This window comes from Adelges cooleyi, unplaced genomic scaffold (assembly GCF_023614345.1).
Source record: "Adelges cooleyi isolate 19-005CV unplaced genomic scaffold, UGA_ACOO_1.1 ACOO_flye_CR_arks_rails_tigmint_CR_PRNA_108, whole genome shotgun sequence".
In the NCBI taxonomy this organism is placed as follows: Eukaryota; Metazoa; Arthropoda; class Insecta; order Hemiptera; family Adelgidae; genus Adelges; species Adelges cooleyi.
Window position 1 is genome coordinate 13,930,783 of NW_026095761.1, and position 20,713 is coordinate 13,951,495.

The following is a 20,713-nucleotide window of genomic DNA, read 5'->3' on the forward strand; positions in this document are numbered from 1 at the left end:
AGCGCCAAATAAAAATATAACGCGGAGATATTTTGTGTATAAGTAGCTGTTACAATAAGACTATAATGTTATAGTTTCTAATCTCAAACCGCACTTAACGCGCGTTCAGATTGTAAAATGCCCCGGGAGGCAGCCATTTTGTGTACCAATTTCATGGAAAGCAAAAACGCTACGTTCCTTTTCCATGACACAAATTTAAAATGTTAGGTTAGGCGATGGTAACACCTTCGTGTATTCGATACGTAGAGTAAAAAATATCTAAGGAGAGGCCGTTGCCAATAATAGCATATACTTTGGTATGAATATCAACTATAATTTAACGGCGGCAATCCTGCAACCTTTAGTTTGAATACAATAAACTAGATGGCAGCATAGTATGACGTGTAAAGAATTATTTAATATGTAATGTTATTTACTGATTAGGTACGACCATATTAAACCGTAACAAATTAAACCATTATAATCTGTATACAATAGTAAATTATTAGTAATATGGTAACACTGTATGACAACCTATAGCACTTCAAATATATTATCATATAGCCATCACCTGATTTGATAAGCCATAGAAATGTTAGGTTAGGTGATGATAACATCATAGACATAACAATAACTGTTCACAAAATGGCAGCCTCCTATTAGTGGACACTTTCATAAGCACAATTCATTGAGTTCAGTGCTTATACCGCCCTAAACGATAGACTCGGTTTAAATAATTTATAAAAATATACAAAAAAAAATATTTTTCAGCTGAGTCTGCAAACACGAATAAGCATTTTCGTGTCTATAGGTAATGTATTTTCATTAATGTATTTCATCTAAATAGTATATTAACAAACAGTAACAAGCTAGTATCGAAGGGGGCTAGTAAACATATCAAGTTTCTGGCTAATATTTTAGTGTTTTCATAATATCTGGCCTAACACAATTCATAGGGAATATAACTTGTTAAATTATTGAACTTATTTTTCAGTTATAGTTTGATCGCTGTGAATACAACACATAATTAAAAAAAATTAACATTCCCATCCCCATTCCCACCCCCAACCCCATCCCCATTCCTTACAAAAGGTTTTTGTCTGTTATCGGTCAACTTATAGAATCTGGACTAGACTGGATAATGGAAATTGAATTAAATTTCCTAAATCTTCTTTATCGCGATCGGACGGCTCACTGTATAAAGATGGGCATGCGGTAGACGCATCTAATACTATAGCACAAGCAAACGATTGCTGACTTTGCAGTACCACTGTTATCCATTGGGCGCGATCAGAAACATCTTATCCGAGTGGGATTTATTCGTACACATACACATTCTGTAACTTGTTAGGTTAGCACGCCGGTAAAGGTAGCAACGTAGTTAACGAATCGACCTTCGCAGTATCTGTGCAAGCTACAAAGAAGTTTTTACTTTCAAGTCGGTCCACAAAGATCATTCAACGACGACGCCGTCTTATTTGACACACAGCAAACAGTTATCTTGATTTGTCTTGTACAACATATTTATATATAGCTGGCTTTTGGCGAAACTTTCTATACTTGTTTCACCTCCGTCTCTCTCTCTATTACAACCGTCATGTTCGATGGTATCTTGTACGGGATCTGCTGACTGGTCCATACAGTACGATGTCCATTAGTGTAATTTGTTTTGGGCCGGTCCCCTTCCGGTTCATCGAGAAATAAAAGAACTTTTCTAAGGGGGAAAAAAATCTCAGAATTTCGGGACGGATGCCGGAAAGAAACTGTATTGCTGCCGGACCTTGGAACTTTTATCTCGTTCAACCGATCGGAATTGATTTGAGCCTTCAAAGCAGAAGAACACACTATGCTAGCTTTTAATACTCCCTTCGATTGGGATGACCATTTTCTTTAGCCGTTACGCCCAATGACGTTTTTATACTCGTTCGGCTTTTAAGATTCGAAAAATAAATGATAATATAATAGTATGGTACTATACAACCGTTTTCGATGAAAACGGAAGGGAATTGATCAATCTGTACAGTTATGCAGCAAGTTATTTTATGTTCATATAATATATAAACTATATTATGCTTTACTGTTTATAGGAATAATAGTATCGTCTTTGGTAGAACGAACGTCTCGTGTTATTTTATCGTTGTAATCTGATTGAAACACAACGAGAGTGTCTTGCTTCTTAAATAACATTTGTATATTGTATTTTTAAAGATACAATTTAAAGTTAAACGGTCATATTTTACATTTAAAACATTTATACATAATATACGCGAAACTAGTTAATTTTCTTTTCTTTTTTTTTAAATTAAACATGTCGCCACGAGTACTAAAATTTCGCATTATACAAATAAATCTATATAAGAAAACAAACCGTGGGATTTCAGCAATGACAATGCCGAAAGATTTAAGCGGCGCTCTTAAGTGTCACTCGCGCAAACCGCATAAATTCTGCGACAGAGAACCAATGGAAAACTTTAGGGTCGGTTTCCGTCGAAACTCTGTTTAGTTTTCAGACATAAATCGCCTCGAACTTGTGCGGTAACGTATACGATGATCTACTATGGCACCGGTTAGATTGAAAATCGAAAATATTAAAAAACAAGAGCGCACAATTTTCAAATGTATTTTATCGGTTACGCCACCCACGTACTTTGTAAATGGCGCTAAACAAAAATATTCCAAGGAGCATATTCAAACACTAGGAGTGGAGATTTATTTACCAGCGACTCGTTTAAAAGAAAGTTTATTCGCCAGGGAACGGTCGAGACGTTGAAGGTTTCATTAATTTCACGTTATCTTGACACTAAATCGCTTTTTAACTTAAAGCGGATAGGTTGATAACCTAGAATATACATAGTTTCAAAAATGTTTATGAACATTTTGGTTGCTGCAAATTCACCATGAAACAGGAAAATGAATCGCAAGCAGTGCTATACAGAAAATATGATGTACACGGTAATTGTAAAGATTCAATTCTAAAACAATAACGAAAGTGCTAGTGCTATTAATGTTATCTAATATTTGCATTAAATTACACGAAAAATAATTTTAAAAAGCTGTTTAGATAAAATTGATATACACTCATGTTGGTCAAGTAGTCGGGTTTTTTAGGGATATTACTATGTTAGAATATAGGTATTTTAATCTTAATGTTCCAGAAAGAACGTGTCTGAAACAAAACAGTTGTTTAAGGTCTAATGAAAAAAAAAAAATAGTTTATACAAAAATCGTTTAATGAAAAGACCATCAGAATCCATTACCGTTGTGTACATGACCAAATGCAAATAGATAATGTATAGAGATAAAGCTGTCTATGATGATACGTATAAACCGTTTTATCATCATAACGTACATCATGATATGCGCAAAGTCGGTTAAATATTGATATATGAATGAATGTATATATATATAAAAAAAAATCCTCTCTTTGCCAAACTAAACCGTTTCGAAAAGGGGTTTAAAAATGTTTACATTTGCATGTATCGTGAATGGGCGGACGGGCGGTATAGATAATATATATATATATATATATATATATATATATATATATAGTGCATGGTCGGTATTTGCCCACAGGGGAATCACGCCGGTCTCGCTTAATTAAATACATTCGAACAAGCATTAATTCCGAATCCGGATTTTCCATAGCGTCTCCATCAGTGCTCTGCCTATGCACGCGTTCGCTATATGCCCAAGCTGTACGCAGTGCGCACATCGAGCGCGGGTGCACGTGTGTTTGTGAATGGATTACGAAGATGACGTTTGCCGGGATTTCGAATTGATCGAATGGTCTTTATGTGGATGATAAATAGATGTTGTATTGTAATAAAAAACCCAAAACGACCCGCTGGCGACTAAGTTGATAACCGTCATTTATTGAGTTCCATACGCCCAATAGGTGGGGTGGGCAGAGAGTTAAATAGAATTTGTTTTAAACAAAAAACCAGCAAATGACATTATTACGTTTCAGCCTAAAAACATTATAGTTCATAAAAAAAAAAATCAAAATTGATTAACATATTTTAATATTAATGTATAGATTAACATTCTTTAAATGGAACTATTAAGAACGCAATTTTGTATATATAGTTATAAATTTAATTATAGATAAAGTAATAACATTAAAAAACGGGGAAAAGAAAAAGAAATATATACATATAGGCGTAACTAACAAACTTGTTCAAAACTTGTCATAGAACTTAATTTTACTGTTAATTAAATATTGTAAGTATAAAAATTGTTTTCCTATTTACAGAGAAGCACTTTGAAAAAAAAAAGTACATTAATTATAATGTCTAGTGAGGAAGTGGCATTGGACTAACGGGGAATTCCGAGAAAAAGATTTATTTTTTTAATGCGTTTTATATTAAAAACCAGTAACTCTATTGACGTTTATTATTTGCTATTTCATAAAAAAAAAACAAATATCTCCAACATAAATAAAAGTAAATATTCATTTTCGAAAAAAAAACAAAAATTAAATATGATAATTTGTATACATACAAAATATAATATATTATGTAGTACAACAAATTTGATTTTTTTTTTGAAATTGAACAGATTTCAAATTATAAATTAAAACGAATAAAGTAAATTTTATGTTTAAAAAGAATGTCTTACCGTTATAAATTGTAATATTGTTATTTCTGATATTCATTTTATGTTTTTGCAGATTCTTCGAAAATCACATTAAAGCCAGTGCATGTATAATGTGTACAATATTAATTGTCTATGGGAAAAGGTCTTAGATATTTGTCGGTTTGTCAACGTGTAACGTTAAGGATTGCTTTTCTCTTTAAAGAATATTCCATACAAATTTGGAAATAATTCGCCTGTTTTTTTTTGAAAAAAGTTATAGTGAGCCATAATTTAGGTTGAAAAATATTTAAATTTTTAGTGTGTGTTTTGACGATTTTAAAGTGAAAAGGTTGGGTTTTTTTGAAATTTTTTACCACAAATGAGACCTTTTAGGTCCTCTAATCTATAGACATGCTACACAAAAATAAAAAAATAGGTTTAGCTGTTTAAGCGATATCGTGGGTCCAGCACGAAAATTAATAATAATAATAAAAAAAAACCCACATCATTGTAAAAAACAATACCTAACCTAACCGGAGCTAAAAACTGGGGGAGAAACTGCAACAACACTGGCTTAACGTGGATATTCATAAGAGGATTTAATAGCAATTGGATTACACCTGGCGGTTTTCCATCTATCATAATTATTACACTATGTGATATAGTGCGGTGTGGTGCTGATTAAATATGCAACGTTTCGGTAAACGCTTGTAATTGAAACAAAAAATAAACGGCATCATTTCCGAGGTAAAAATTCTGATGTTTTTCGTTTTGTAGAATAATATATTATCTTATAATTTCTTTAGTTTTCTCTTCATTTTGTTACACCACAGATGGAGCGATCACTCGTTGACGATTTTAAGATGGAAAAAAAATATGATTATTTTGTTCAACAAATAAAAAATATCTAATACCTACTCTATACGCCTAGACCCTGGGCCGCTGCAATACACTGTTTTGTTTATAAGAAGGGGGGGATGTTCATCATATTCTATATAATATATATAATATAATAACACGGCCATGTTATTGTTTCCCGGATTTAATCCGTGTCTGTTGGGTAACCACACCGCTGTGCGTTAATGCGGTAACGCGCGCCTAATCCTAGTCCTACAGGAATCTTATATATATATATTAATAGGTACACCTATACACTACACGCTGATGCAGATAGCGGTTTTGGAGATGCCATAAATTTAAATTATTATACGATCAATGTCTACCCTCGAGGGCGGCGGTGGAGTCGCCTTTATGTTGGCCGAGTACCGTTAAAGACGTTCGGTTTATCGGCCAATACAATATATATATTATACTGTAAGACGGCGAATAGTGTTGGCCAATCCCTAAACGACTGTTTTGTAATATAAGTTTGGACTTGGGTTTGAGTGGCCGAGGGGCGAAGGAAGGAAATTAAAACGGTTTAAACGTATCAATCATATATATATATATATATATATATATATATATATAATATTCATTTTCATACTTCCGGCCCAAAGTTTACATATTATATTGTTAAGGTCGAGGAAGAGAAAAGTGGACCTGCGGGTCCGATTTTGGCATTGGTCGCGGTTTCCAAACTGTTTTCTATATTATATGCCTGCAAGCAAATCGCCTTTTGAACACACTCTTTGGCACACCAACGGGAACTCTAACTCACTAATTGCAATTCGATACCGTCTTAAGTCTCAACATCCCCGACAGTTTCGTCTAAATAATGTACCATAACGCACAACAAACTATAATATAATAAGTGAAATGGCAATTGAGACGCTTATTACAACAATGGGTCAATTCGGGGTTTTTTCTTATAAACGTTTGTAATAAGAAAACATAATTTCGGCGTAACTAGAAAAATTGTTATTTTATAAACCAAAGTACAACTGTGTGAAACTACTTTCAAACGGTGTGATATTCTCAAAGTTAATATTGTTTCCTGTATGACACATTGTTACGGTGCATCATGAGTTGAAATTATCATATTTTTTATTAGGTAAACTTAAATTTTTTTCGTACAGCCTCCGCTTGATCTCCGGTGACTAAAAAGAGATCTATTGCCCATTGTGGCAGGTGGCAGAACCCACTGTCCCCAACCAACTAAAGGGTCCCATTAACTTCAGGTCAAAGCCATGGAAGTCCGGCGAACCCTTAACGGAACTACTATAAAGGACCTAATTATACTTTCTTCGTGCTAGGTCTCTCCTTTTGTGTGCGCAATGCGTAAATAACATCTTGACTATTAACCGGTCGAACGGTTCACAAAGGACTGCTCGAAACGATTTCCAGACATATTCGAATCGGTTATATTGGGGTCACGTTTTGATTTTTGTCAAACTATTATTTGCTATAAAATAGGTATTCATTATGTTTGTCCAATTAAAAAATATATTCTTACAATTTTAAATCGAGTGCCACAATTAAAAAAAATAGTTTAATACGATACAATACAATGTATTTATTATTATATATGTGTGTCATTTTTATACATTATTCCTGAGATATATATATATTATTCAACGATTTTGTTATTGTGAGTATGTACGCTTATAAATAATTTATAAGAAAAAAAAAACCGATAGAATTTTAAAACAAAGAAGAAAAACAGAGCTATTCCTTCGGATTTCGTCTTAGCTCGTTGAATTAAAATCTTTACGGTTTTAACGTCCGTCCGAGTTCGGCATCTCATAATATTTTTATTCAGAATTATACATCACCAAAACAGCTCTCGGGAGGCGTCTCTTGAAATATATAAATTTTAAATTAATATATTCAACAGAGAAGAAGTATTTTCGTGTATAAGCAATTTCAAGGTCGTCGCACGTCAACGATCTGCCATCTTTGTTTTAGTTATAAATCATATTCATACTTACAGCACTAATTTCATGGTTTACCCTAATTAGTGTTTGGTAATAACCGTAAAACAAAAGCATTTTGTTAAACATCTTAATTGCGCGTGGAAATCAATTTTAATCGACTTTATGTATCAGATTAAGTTGAAGGCAAGCGTAAGTCGTTACTTTGTATTGAACGTCCAGTTAAACGTAATTTGATTTCTTTTGGTCGAAGAATTTGCAAAGAAACTTTAAATTAATCACAATATTACATTAAAAGCACTGCTAGCTGATTTCTTACGGATTCAACTGGGTCGAGCATTGAATCGACTGGGGAATTTACGAAATAACCGAATTCTATAATATATACAACATACAATATAGGTAATATGGTCGACATAAAACGGTATAATTATCTATATATATATATATATATATATGAGCAATATTGTCGGCTGAAAACTCGAGTGTACTATTCAAACGGCCCAAACGTATTCTCTGTTGTTTGCAACCGAATTACAGACATTACAATACAGTCTATAAGTACCTGTACTCCTAATATTCAAATGATGGAATAAAAGGCCTTTGACGAACGACGCAGCACGAGCTTCCAAGTCGCTAAACTTTCAAGTCGGTAATCATTGTTTACCGTTTGCGCCTTTATTAAGCTGGCGCATAACCTAAATAAATCTGAATAATCCGACAATGGACTCGAGTATACACCTCTGCCTCTTGCCTCTCTCTGTCCTCTGTAAATCCAAACTCTTCCTCTTCCAAAGGGGGGAGCGAAGGGGCTTCGGCTGCTCTCTGCCACTCCGGCGGATGTCGTTTAATTAAACTTAAAGACATGCGTTGTGTGTGCACACAAGTGTGTATATACCTATATGTGCACGCTCTTTTGCGCCATTCTACGTGACCTGTTTTAACGTGCACACAACTTTACAGCAGCACCTACCAGTCGTGTTCAGAAGGGGATGCCACTCGTTTTTTACCTCCCCCAAGAGTTAACATTTAAATTTTGCTGCCACGGTTTAAGTAGAAAACGTCAACTAAAAAAAAAAAAAAAACTAATACACAGTAATTTAGGGAACACGGTATTTAAACAACATATAGATTTAGCCGCGTAGTTACCGAAGAAAACTTGGCTGAAGTTCAGACCTCTGAGAACGTAACCCTTTAAGCGTTCGTGGGATTTGGATGAAAAAAAAATAAAGCCTTACTCGTGTAGACTACACCAGCAGCCCGAAGGAGTTAACAAGAATCTGCTGAACTTCTATAACTTAAGGGCGAGTAGGCGAAGGGTGCGCTACGCTTGTGTACGTTATACCGTGTACATACAAAATTATTGCTAATATTATGAGATGTCTTTATGTGATGATCAAGTTGATCAGAAAATGCGTTTAATAATATTATTTATAAGTCACAGTCAAACGGTTGGCGACGTTTTCAAAAGAAATATTGTACTTGATAAATAAGAGCAATTTTTTTTCTGTTGTAAATTGTTTCCAAAGACATTCAGCGAGACAAATGTTAGTGAACGCGTTGATTTTATCCATACAAGCTTTATACATTTTTAACGTTCCTTATCATCCGTGTAGAGTTTCGACATCCAATAAATAAGAATTACAACGGTTTTAAATTGCTCCCACGTTCGGCGCGTTACATGTGTCTAAAGCTTACACGGGATTTTGAATTCGCCGAGCTGTCATCCAGGATTCACTTCTCAGCATTTAATATATAAACAACATCGCATTAGGACACGGTTAAGCACACACACACATCGTTCATCACAAAACGGTTGAAGGAGAGTCGGCCTTGACATCTAGTCAAAGCCAATTATCCGCATGTGATATAAGAAAAATCGAATTTACAATAATAGCCCAATTCATTATTATAGGTATTTGTACAGTGGGGTTGGGGCATAGTGGGCGATCTACAAATCTACAGAAAGTTCAAATTGGGTAAGCTGGATACAAGAATATAGATAGGACTTAACGGTTGAGGTAAAATCGGATTCGCTTGCCAAAAGAAGGTTTATTGATGATGTCAAGTTTATTTTTAACCACACCATTGCTTTACAATTACAATTCAGTATCAAACATCACAATTATTTTAGTGTTTGATAATTATTTTATTTTGGACTCTCTCGTCTATTAGACATTTTTGTATTGGTCTTTTTTATTACTATTATTTTTTTTTTTGCGGACTTGAAAGTTCAACGAGTCACATACGTTTCGCAAGACGTCAAAGGCAAATGGCCTTTTCGGAAACCTATAAAGCTACAAACGTGCAGCTATACACTACACTATACAGAACACTGCACATTTGGCAATACCGTGAATTATGACTTTTTGTCTGGCGGCCCATAGTGAGGCTAAATCATTGCCACCACTGCTGTGTTTTTGGGGGTGGTTTGGAAACTATTAAATGAAACTTTCCCAAAATATATTTATCGTTCCCCCGGCAGTTGTTTTAGAGCTTTATCATGTGTGTGTGTGTTTGAGTGGTGCACGTGGATAGCGCACTGGTAGGTGTAATCAAACGCACCGGGTGCTCACTATGGAGAAAGGTAGTACCTATATAGATTTCCAAGTATATATTATTATGTTGTATTATAAATGTGTGTGTATTATTATTATTATTTGCTATTACTATATTCGTAGCAAAATCGTGGCAGAGTCGAGGGGAAAATCTCTCATATTATTCCTGTATACTATACCTGCTTAAAGTGACGCCCAGTGGATAATAACACGTCACTCACACGCTTCTAAAAGTTTAAGTTAACAGAATATAAAGAGCAAAACGGCATCTAAACACAAACTAACTCTACGATATTCATAGAAAATAAGCACCCGTTCTAGTCCTTTCCCAATGCACGGTCAACTATACTCATTTTAGTGTACTAATTACAAAGTGTTTATCTCGATCCAAATTGTTATTTTACATATGTTTCCCTACCTAACATTGTAATAATATATGAAAATGTCCACTAGCATCGGCGGTTATTGTTTTTTCCATTATTTATCAAATATATTACTGCGTGTTATCACCACTGAACTCGGCTTATCAAATATATACTACTGTGTTATCACCCCTGAAATTTGTCAATTTACATTTTAGTGATAACATTTTAAAATTTATCATGGAAAAGTGACGTAGCATTTTTATTTTCTATGAAATTTGACAACAAAATGTGAGTTTATAATATTAAACGTTTATTAAACCAAAAAATACATTTTGGATATAGAGTTTTTTTTTTTTTTTTTTAAATAAAATTTGTATTTTATTATTTCGTTTAATATTTAACCCTAGGCAAACGGCCGTGTTGCTTCTCAAAATGTAATCTCTGATATTTGTTTTATGAAAATGTAACCTACACCGAAATGCTTTTGAACATTAATTGTTTTAAGTGCTTTTGTTTATTGATTTCATTGATTTGGCGCAAATACGAATGACACGAATATAGTTTTCCTTCAATCAAATTATATCATAATATAAGTTTTCCTCCGAAGTGTACCGCCTTAGGGTGTCTTGACGACAAAACGATATTATAATATATATATATATATATATAATAACAACGAGAAGAGTCTACCGGGAAAGCGAGCGGTGCTAAGAGTTTTGTCTGAAGAAAACAATGGGATGCTTTGCGACAATACATTGTTGGTGGATTTAGTATGGAAAGTCAATCTCATATTTCCGTTCATATCCCATACAGTAGTTGTTCGGCTCTTTGTCATTTTATGTAGGTATTATCAAAGGTTTTCAAAAATAAAACCACACCGTCTGGCAACGACAATTTATTATTGAAACCACCAAACGCCGAATATGCGGTCATACCTAATACAAATACCTATTTTAACGATTCCCAATGTAACGAATATATATATATTATGTATATGTCAAAAACTTACCCGTGTCAGACTCGTTGACGGGCATTCCTATGCTGTTAGAGTTGTCGTTGACCAAAAACGAGTCGGCTGTTGTGTTGGCCGTAAACGTCTGAGGCGATAGCGTGAGATCGTGACCGTTGTCCGAATCGAACAACTCGAATCCGGGAGAATTTGTATTTTGGCCATCGCCTGAAACACAAAAAGGGTTGAAGTAAAAAAAAAATAACAATAATCGAATTTTTCCTGAACGATATCACATATAAGAGATTACAGATAAGAGATAAGAAATAAATGATAAGAGATAACTTATTCATGTTTAAATATTTTCCGAGGAGCGGAGATAATAAACTAGGTTTTTTGTTACTACTCGGATGTTCCCATCGCTAACTTTACTAATGTTTTACTACATTTGTACTTTGTTTCAGCTGAACACTGTGAATTTGTCTAGGAAGAACGTGTCGCGATGGCTTACAACCGGCAGACGGATTATGATTTTTTTATCCGCAATTATATGTATAAATAGAATTGATTGGTTTACTGGAAGTCATTCGTGGCTGATAAATATTGGCGCAACTAGAGGGGGTTTAGAGAAGTTCAAATCCTTCTAAACTTGCTCAGGCTCTAATAAAATGTCAGCAACCAATCAGGCACAGCCTCCAAGTAAAGTTAATAATAAAAATCTGAGGGATCTTTCAGAGTTTTTAAAAGACCCGAGCTTCCTTAGCCGTGTCTCTAGTCAACTAGAGCCAATGCTGGTAAAAATTCATTCTACACCAGATTCGCACGTCGAAGCGTTTTTAATTAGCTATTTATTCGCCCTAGCTATGCAATATTATAAATTTATAAATTAAAACACTGTTCTCTCATAGTAGGTATAGTGAGCTCGTGACGAGATTCGATTCTCGCAGCTTTTCATTGGCAATTTCCTGCATCCATTTGCGATTTTCTCAGAGCACCCGATAAAATGGAAAAACAATATCGCGCTTAGGTACCTAAGTACCTGCGGATGGCAAGCCTACCTACAGCTATAGACATCTCATAATGCGTTGTCAACGATAATAAATTCATATTATAGTAATTTACAAAGCGCATCGTTGCGCGCAAAACCGTTAGAAATGCTTCTCGATACGGTATAATGACAAATAAAATAAAACCAGATGGTGCACCTTATTGTACAACGTAAACTGAGTATAAGTAAGATACTTTAAATTACAATTTTCCGCCATCTTTGTGGGAATTAGAATCTTATCACATGAAAATATGTTTAGAACAATTATATCTAAGTTAAGTTGGTAACAGAATTACAGATATATATATATATATTATTTTAGACACTAAATCCCACAAAAATGGCGGACGTCCACTTCAATTCTTATCACTGTTGGCAATCTAGTTTATTAGGTTTATAACTGATGGTTGATGGTGATAACACAGAAAGGTCACTTTCAATGTAAACGAAAAAGTGACTACCATTTTGTAAAGACCTATTAAGTATTTTGACGTGTTATTATATCTATATTCACAACAAAAAATAATAATGTATAGATATAACATTATAGTGGTGTAGCCTTAAGAAGATGACCGCCGCGTTAATGTGTGATAAGTATCATCATAATTTTTATCAGTGTTCGGGCTTGACCACACTGTACATCAAAGGATAATTTTTTTTTCATTTTTTGGTCACGCTGACCTTGTTTAATAAAGTTTGCTTACATTTTTCGAATTTATTCTTTAGGGTGCACTATCTGGTTGTATTTAATTTGCGGTATTATATTATAAGTGTTTCATAATATTTTTATAATAAAAAAAACTATACACCTCTGAATTTATTTGTCACATATTTTATTGTCGAGCAATATAAGTATGTTTAATTTAAAGGTATGAATAGTTGTCTGAAGCAAGTAAGGTTGTATTATTATGCACAAGGTAAGTATCCGACTGGGTTTCGCTGATTCTGATCGAATTGGGCTTTTACAGCTCTCTACTTGCCCAGACAGCGCTATAATCAAGTTGGAAATTGACGAAATAACGTCTTGCATCGCGTGCCGACAGTGAATAACATAAAAAACAAACGGTCGGCATTTCCCGCCTTCCGAATTACACCGTTCGTGGAGTTTAAACGTGCAATAATAACAGGGTAATATAACGAGCGAAGGGGTGCAGGGGAAAGGCTCAAAGCACACCCCCTGTAGAATAGGGCCAAAGTGTATAATTTTTAAAAGTAGTTTGAGGGTAGAGAAAGGAGCCAAAGATTAAAATTTGTAAAAACAGAAATGTAAATGGGTTTTATGTTTATGACTCCGCGCCTTACCTACAATTTGCATTTGGTCATTTGAGAAGTTTATTAAACATTTACTGTGTTGTTGTTGTTTGGTAAAAATAAAAAATGTTACTCATAAGTAGGTAATTTGTTTTCTTTAAAATTTTAGTATATCATAAAAAAATTAGGCGTTACACGAAATACTGAACACCCTGCGGGCGTATAATTTATATTTGTGTGTATATTATTTACACAAATGTGGTTTATATTGTTATTTATTATAGAAAGTTTGTTCGATACGTTTTTTTTTCGAAAAGGAAAATCTGGTACGACCTTCGCCACGTTATCGAGATATCACCTTTTATCCATTGCCAATCTCCCCACCATATTTTCACGTTTCTTTTTTTTACAAAAAAAAAAAATGCCCATACATCATTGGTTTCATTATACTGAACCGCTTTTGTCCGAGACACTTTTCTTTTAAAAAATATTGTTCACTGCTTCTGTCTACTAACAACCTCCGCGAAACGCGCTTGGCGCCATTGTGACATATTTTTTATTTAAAAAAAAACATTAGGACATTCACTTGAAAAGCGTAGAATTTATACAAATTTTCAAAAATAATATTTTTTTTTTTTACAAAGAATAATTTATTGTTATAAGCATTTTGGGCTTTTTCAATTTAATTACTTATAATTTATTATTATAAAAAAAAAAAAATAGTCATTATTACATAGTAACAAAAAAAAACGCCAATAAAAAAATATCATAATTTTTATGACTAGGTAAATGTTTCGAATTTAAAGTGAATTATTAAGATTATCATATTTCAGAATATGAAGTTTAAATCATTAAAAAATAATAAAGGTAATTGATTTTTTCTCCAGTTGATCAATAATTATCGTATTGTGCCTAATCTGATCTATGCCATATTTTATTTTATTTATTTATTCTTTTTATAGCTGTTATAGGCTATACAAAAGTATTGGAAGATATACCTACTATTTTACGAAAATTACACTAATAATATTTAGGTAGGTACCATCATAGTTGGCTAATAAATTCAATACCTAGGTACCTATTTTATATTTATAATCATAATAATATTATGGTTAATGGCATACAAATAATATGTTTTAAACAATAATATTGTAAAACACCAAAACATTGTATTTCAAAAAAATTAAAATTTGTCTGTCAATAGGGATAAAAACTAGTGATTTAGCACCATGTTCAAATTTTAAGAATATTAAAAATAAATGGTAATAATATACAGTTAATTGCTCAACTTTCACTATTATCTATGATATCACTAGCATTGAATATAGTAACATTATACATAAATCATAATACAATATTGAATATCAATTGCCTTCCAAACTACATAATATAATAAGATAATATAATACTAGTTACATCTTTAAGTCAAAATATGATCATGTTACCTTTATTATATAGCTGTTGTTTTTTATTTAAACTTTTGTCTATAGCTATATGCCGTTATAAAAAAAAAAAAACAACGGTTATAAATTATAATGTAAAAATATATTGAAAGAAAAAAAACTTAAATGACGTGACACGTTGAAAAAGCAACTTAGGTAAATCTTCCAGCGTTTTATTCTTGTATTAAGTGACAACCAATCGCCCACCGTACACAACTGCCCGGCTAGCTCAGTCGGTAGAGCACGAGACTCTTAATCTCGGGGTCGTGGGTTCGAGCCCCACGTTGGGCGACCGAAACTTTTGCAATTTTTTATTTATTTATTTTGGATTATTTAATTTGGCCGTACCTTACTTGGAGAATGTACAATGTCTTGAGAATTCGCCGGAACGTTCGTTTGTTTGAGTTGTGTTATTTATTTTACGATCAAAAAAGGAATGTGCAATTACATCATTGGACGACACAAAACAGACCAAAGTATTTTATTTTACAAGACTTGGGCGTTTTTCTTTTTTTTCCTTCTTTTTTTGAGTAACTGCGCTGCGTCTTGTGCTTACAATTTAATAAAGTTACACCAAAACAGAAATTCGTCTCTTCCGCGTTTGATTGGATTTCTCGAAACACTATTATTTTCGTTATTTGCATTCCACAAATAAATAATAATATTCTACATTGTGCTGTTGTAATGAAAATGCTTTTTGTTTTTTAATAAAAATATAATTCATTTGTTTTTAATTGAGATTTAGAACGATACATAAATGAGTTAATATTATATTCTTTTCATTCTATTATTACATCTATTTATTTATGTATATAATATATATTTTTTTCTGTTATTATTATTGAACCTCATACATTATCTAATCTATTGATTGACCGAAGAGTGGGATACTTAAGCTCTGTGCTCTTATATATATATATATATATTAAGTATACATATATGCTTACATTTTAGTCCAGGGATGGATAAAGGAATGACAAAAGGGAGGGGCTAGAAAATAAATCCGCTTCGAGTACATGTAAGTAATAAATAGTAACATTTTGTTTTACAATATTCTAACATATAATCTGTATATATATTTTATTATTAAAAAAAAATACACTTTTAATGCATACAATTAAGTACAAAATGCTTTAGTCATCATAGCCTCCCCCCTCCCTTGTATCCGCTCTTGTTTTTGCCCTATACACACACTGCACAACTCATATTGTTTCTTTGGGAATATTAAAAAAAAAAAAAAAAACCCCGTGCTTTATAAACTGTCGCTGAATAAGTTATGACATGCGCTTTTTTTGGCTATATTTTATTCATTTTCGGATTTTTCCCCGGCGGTAAATACAACTAATGTATATTTTTATTCAAACATTCAAATACAATATATGTACACACACAACACACACCACGCGACGTGTCACTTTTGAACAACACAAAAATGCTTTTATTATTAGCTACGTTTTTTTTTCTCGCATTAATTCTTAACCAAATGCATATTGGTGTAAGAAACCTACCGTATAGCATTATTATTATTATTACAATGGAAGTGTGGAAACCGACGGTGCAAGACGAGGACAACCGTCGAGGGTTATACATCATATAACTTATTTATCTCAATATAATGTACATACTTAAATATTCATCGAAGTGCATAAATTATCGAGGGTGGTTCCATTTCAATTTTAACTGCTTTCTTTTTTTCAACATTTATTTATTTATTTTTTTACGATAAAGATTAACGATCCCCTAGTTTTTTATCTTCTGTTAAAACTCAGTCAGGATTACTTGTGTGTTATTTATCAAGTCTCTATCGCTCTAATATTAGTTTAGATGTAGATTGTGCTTGTCCTCTGCTAATATATTATATATTTATTTGTACATTATCAAACCACCCGTATGTCATCATTCTGTAGGGCTGTATTGTTTTATGTGTTTTAGCTGTGACACGGACCGGTAGAAGACGGTCAACAGCAGCTGTGTTACCGTGTGCATCTGAAATATTATAGCGTCTCAAGAGTACTAATGCTCGCGCCACTACAACAATAAATGGTTCTTATCAGTTCTCTGTGACCCTCCTTCTGTAACGCCACAATAAAACATCCACCACCACCGGCTAGTAGTATATTATCTCTACTATTTCCCCCACAGGTCTTATTTATACACACACACACACACGGAGTGACCCGCGATAGCTGGGTTTTCCCCGGGCTTTGAGGGAAAGTGTGGCGCACAAATGCGGCGACTTATCACCGACAGAGCGAATCTCCGGTTTTCGCCGACGACTACTTAACAGCGTCTTAACACACCTGCCACCAACAACACCACCACCACCACCACCGCCACCTTGGAAATCCTTCGCATCAACCCCCAGACGACCACCTCACCCCGTCGTCGGGGTTAATGCGTTCTTTAGCGAAGAAAATATAATCTCCTGGCAAATCCCTGTTTTGTAAAAATCCTCAGATTTATATTGTTTGAAAAAAAAACACACCAAACTCACCCGTTGGGGGGGGGGGAGGGATTACGTTTACTTTGTTTTTTATTATTATTATTTTTTGTTACTTTTGCGATTCGTTATAAAAATAAAATAAATATAATACATATATAAATATATAAGATGAAAACTCGGCAAATGTCTTCTTCCATAATGCTCGTCGTCGTCGTCTTCTACTCTTCCCCCCCCCTCACTCGTTCGGTATGAATTTTTATTTACCCTTTTTACCCACCCCCCCCCTCCCCCCGGTGGTCCTGTGGTGCTACACACACACACACCGCGAATATCCCTCAGGAGACCGCATTTATCAATAAAACATGACGTCGTCGTCGTCCTGCCAAGTTAAATAATAACTTTCTTGCCACGACAATGATAATTTATTATGCTTGTTTTTTTAAAAATTTTTTTTTATTATTACCACTATTATTATATAGGTACGAAAAACGTCGTTGTATTGTGGTGGCGCAGGAATTGGATATAATATGTATTTTCATCGTATATTATATATACAGGATGTAAAGTAAAGTTCTACCGAGCTTCAAATGAGACATTCAGGATGTTCTATGGGTACAATAAGTGGTATTCATTTTTTTTTAATCAACAAATTATTTAAATTAGAACCCGTATCTCATTAAAAAGTTGTCTTACGAAAAAAATAATTTCAGATTTGAAATCAGGAGATAAAATCTTGTTGAATTGATATGTAACATGATTTTTTGGTATCTGGCATCACTTGCGTCCACCGAGTGGCCACTGAGTGGCCGCCATGTGACAAAAACCAACATAATATGACATGTGACACATCATTTTGAGTTAGAATTTTATTCTCAATTCAGTTGTGTCCTTAGAACTATTTTATAATAAATGATGTGTCGCATGCCATATGTTGGTTTTAGTCACACGCCGGCCATTAAGTGGCCACCCTGTGGACGTATGTGTGGCCAGATACCAAAAAATCATGTTACATATCAATTCAACAAGATTTTTTCTCTTGATTTCAAATCTGAAATTATTTTTTTCGTAAGACAATTTTTTTAATGAAATAGGAGTTCTATTTTAAATAATTTTTTAATTTAAAAAAAATTAATACAATTTATTGTACCCTTAGACCATCCTGAATGTCTCATTTGAAGCTCGGTAGAACTTTACATTACACCCTGTATATTGTTATACATATAAGATGTTCGGTTTGCTTTGGAGTTTAGTGTCGCATCGACGCGGTGAAGACGTTAGAAGTCGGATACGCGGGCAAGAAAAAAAAGCCAAGTTGGGCTTTAGAGCCAAAAAAAAAAACTGCTGAAACAGCTTTGCTCGACGTTCGTCAAAGGGTATTTACTTTGGTGCCCGTCTTTTAATAAACTCTAAACGCGAGATTTACAACTCTCAAACGAGTCGTTTGTAAGTACAATAACCGCTATGAGAATAATTTAGAGTACATTTTTTGACATACACATGCGTTTTAATTTTTTTAGTGCCATCGCCTCAGCAAAAAGGTCTCAACGATTGTGGCGGGGTGGGGGGGGGGTGTTATATAATAAGAGTATATAGAGTATACTTAGACCTTATCTATACACTGGTGTATGTAAATGTTAGGATGTCAATATAAAATATGTATTAAAATATATATTGAAATGTGCATTTTAAAATGTCAAAATATGCAATAATTATATTATGCCGTTATTGAAGTCTGGTAAAAACGTTGACCGACTTTCCGTAATTTCAATAAACATTTACATATAGGTTAATTATTTAAAAAGGTATTTTATGTACCATGATGAGTACGTTGAATTACAATATTATTTTGGTCATGTTTTCTAATTTAAAACAATCAATTATTTTAAAAATTTTGGAAAATATTATACAACCAGAATTTTTGTATAATACTTTTTCTCAAATTGTGTCCATTTTTTTATTAAATTTACTTGCAAATATGCAACCTCTTCGTGCATAAATTTTATACATAGCTTATCACATTAGGCAAATATATCATGCAATGTAAGTTTGCCTATTAGAAATCTAGTCTTTGTGATTAGAATTTACAAGTTGTATTTGGGTGGAAATAAAATATGTGATTTTACGAAAAAAAAAAATATATATGCAAAGTCATAAACATCCGAGCATTAGCTGTGCTATATAGCACTGTGTTTTGAACATAATATTATACAGTCGGTTGTTGTATTATAATATAAAAACGAGACAAAAGACAGCGCCAGAGTTTTCGGTTGAGTTGCCGGATTTTTTCACGTGGAAACGCGTTTGCTTAACGGTTATATATACAGCTGTTAGTAAAAACGGCCGTATAGCTAGTGTCGTGTGTCGACCCAACCATATTCTCTGCTGTCCGGCTAATTATATTATTTCAATTCGGATAACCAAAACCGTCGGTGTTAAATCATGTGGAATTTTATAAACGCCAGCTGCGCATTCCACGCGAATATATTATTATTCGCGAGCGCCGACGGCGGTGACGTTAAACAAAAATCAAACCCACTCGGAGTCATATTTTATCCTGTATACTTATGGCGTTCCAAAGCCATGTTTGGTTAGGTCAGACTCTTAACTTCGCCCACTACGTCTCTATCGTCTTCCAAACTCATCCTGCACGCATATATTCTCTGTATTAAGTCTAGTCTCTAATCCTTAGTCTCTTTCCTTCTTAGTGTGTTGTTCTCCAATCGCCCAGGTCTCAGTCAGGCACATTGTTAACGTCTTCTCCACACACTTATTCATGAACCATGATGTACTTCACCTCACCGTGTATCTTTTTTTGCAACCGTATGTCCGTTGCACTTAATGTGATCATTTTATTATATACTACACAACGTATTCGGGGGTTTTTTTTTTTTGGCACGAGTCGTCGAGAAATAAATCACTGTTGTATGTAAGTTCAACTCTTCGCCCCCCCCCACTCTCTAGCCTCTATACAATACAACAATAACATGTATAATAATACAATTGGAGTTAACAAGTAAACATGACCCGCGTTCGTTGGGGAGGGGGGGGGGGTTGATTTTGGATGGAATTTTCGGCCGGTCGCATGTCTGTCCGAAAATTGTAAATTGTACCTTTGAAATCGCCGAACAAATATTGGCCGCTCGCACTTCAAATATAACCCTCCCCTCCCCTCCCCCCTTCCATTGTCTCTCTCTCTCTCTGGCCGCGTGTATTCGGTTGATAAACAACCCGAACAAAAAATACAGCAAACCGAGCGAGATTTTATATTTTTCCTTCCGGACAACGTACAC

The 20,713-nt window shown here is 33.9% G+C and overlaps 1 protein-coding gene and 1 non-coding gene across 7 annotated transcripts in view; one reads left to right on the top strand and one right to left on the bottom strand.

Annotated features, from left to right (window-relative positions):
• Positions 1-20,713, bottom strand: part of LOC126847469 (uncharacterized) — a 171,100-nt gene that overhangs the window by 64,718 nt on the left and 85,669 nt on the right. For all 6 annotated transcript variants that reach the window (XR_007687070.1, XM_050587725.1, XM_050587721.1 and 3 more), the window contains exon 4: positions 11,300-11,467. Coding sequence is in view for 5 of the 6 variants with exons in the window: in XM_050587725.1 (XP_050443682.1) it covers positions 11,300-11,467 (168 nt within the window). In the remaining variant the exon portion in view is untranslated. The remainder of the gene's footprint in view (positions 1-11,299; positions 11,468-20,713) is intronic.
• Trnak-cuu (transfer RNA lysine (anticodon CUU)) lies at positions 15,199-15,271 on the top strand. Its single transcript has one exon. It is a non-coding gene; the product is annotated as a tRNA-Lys (tRNA).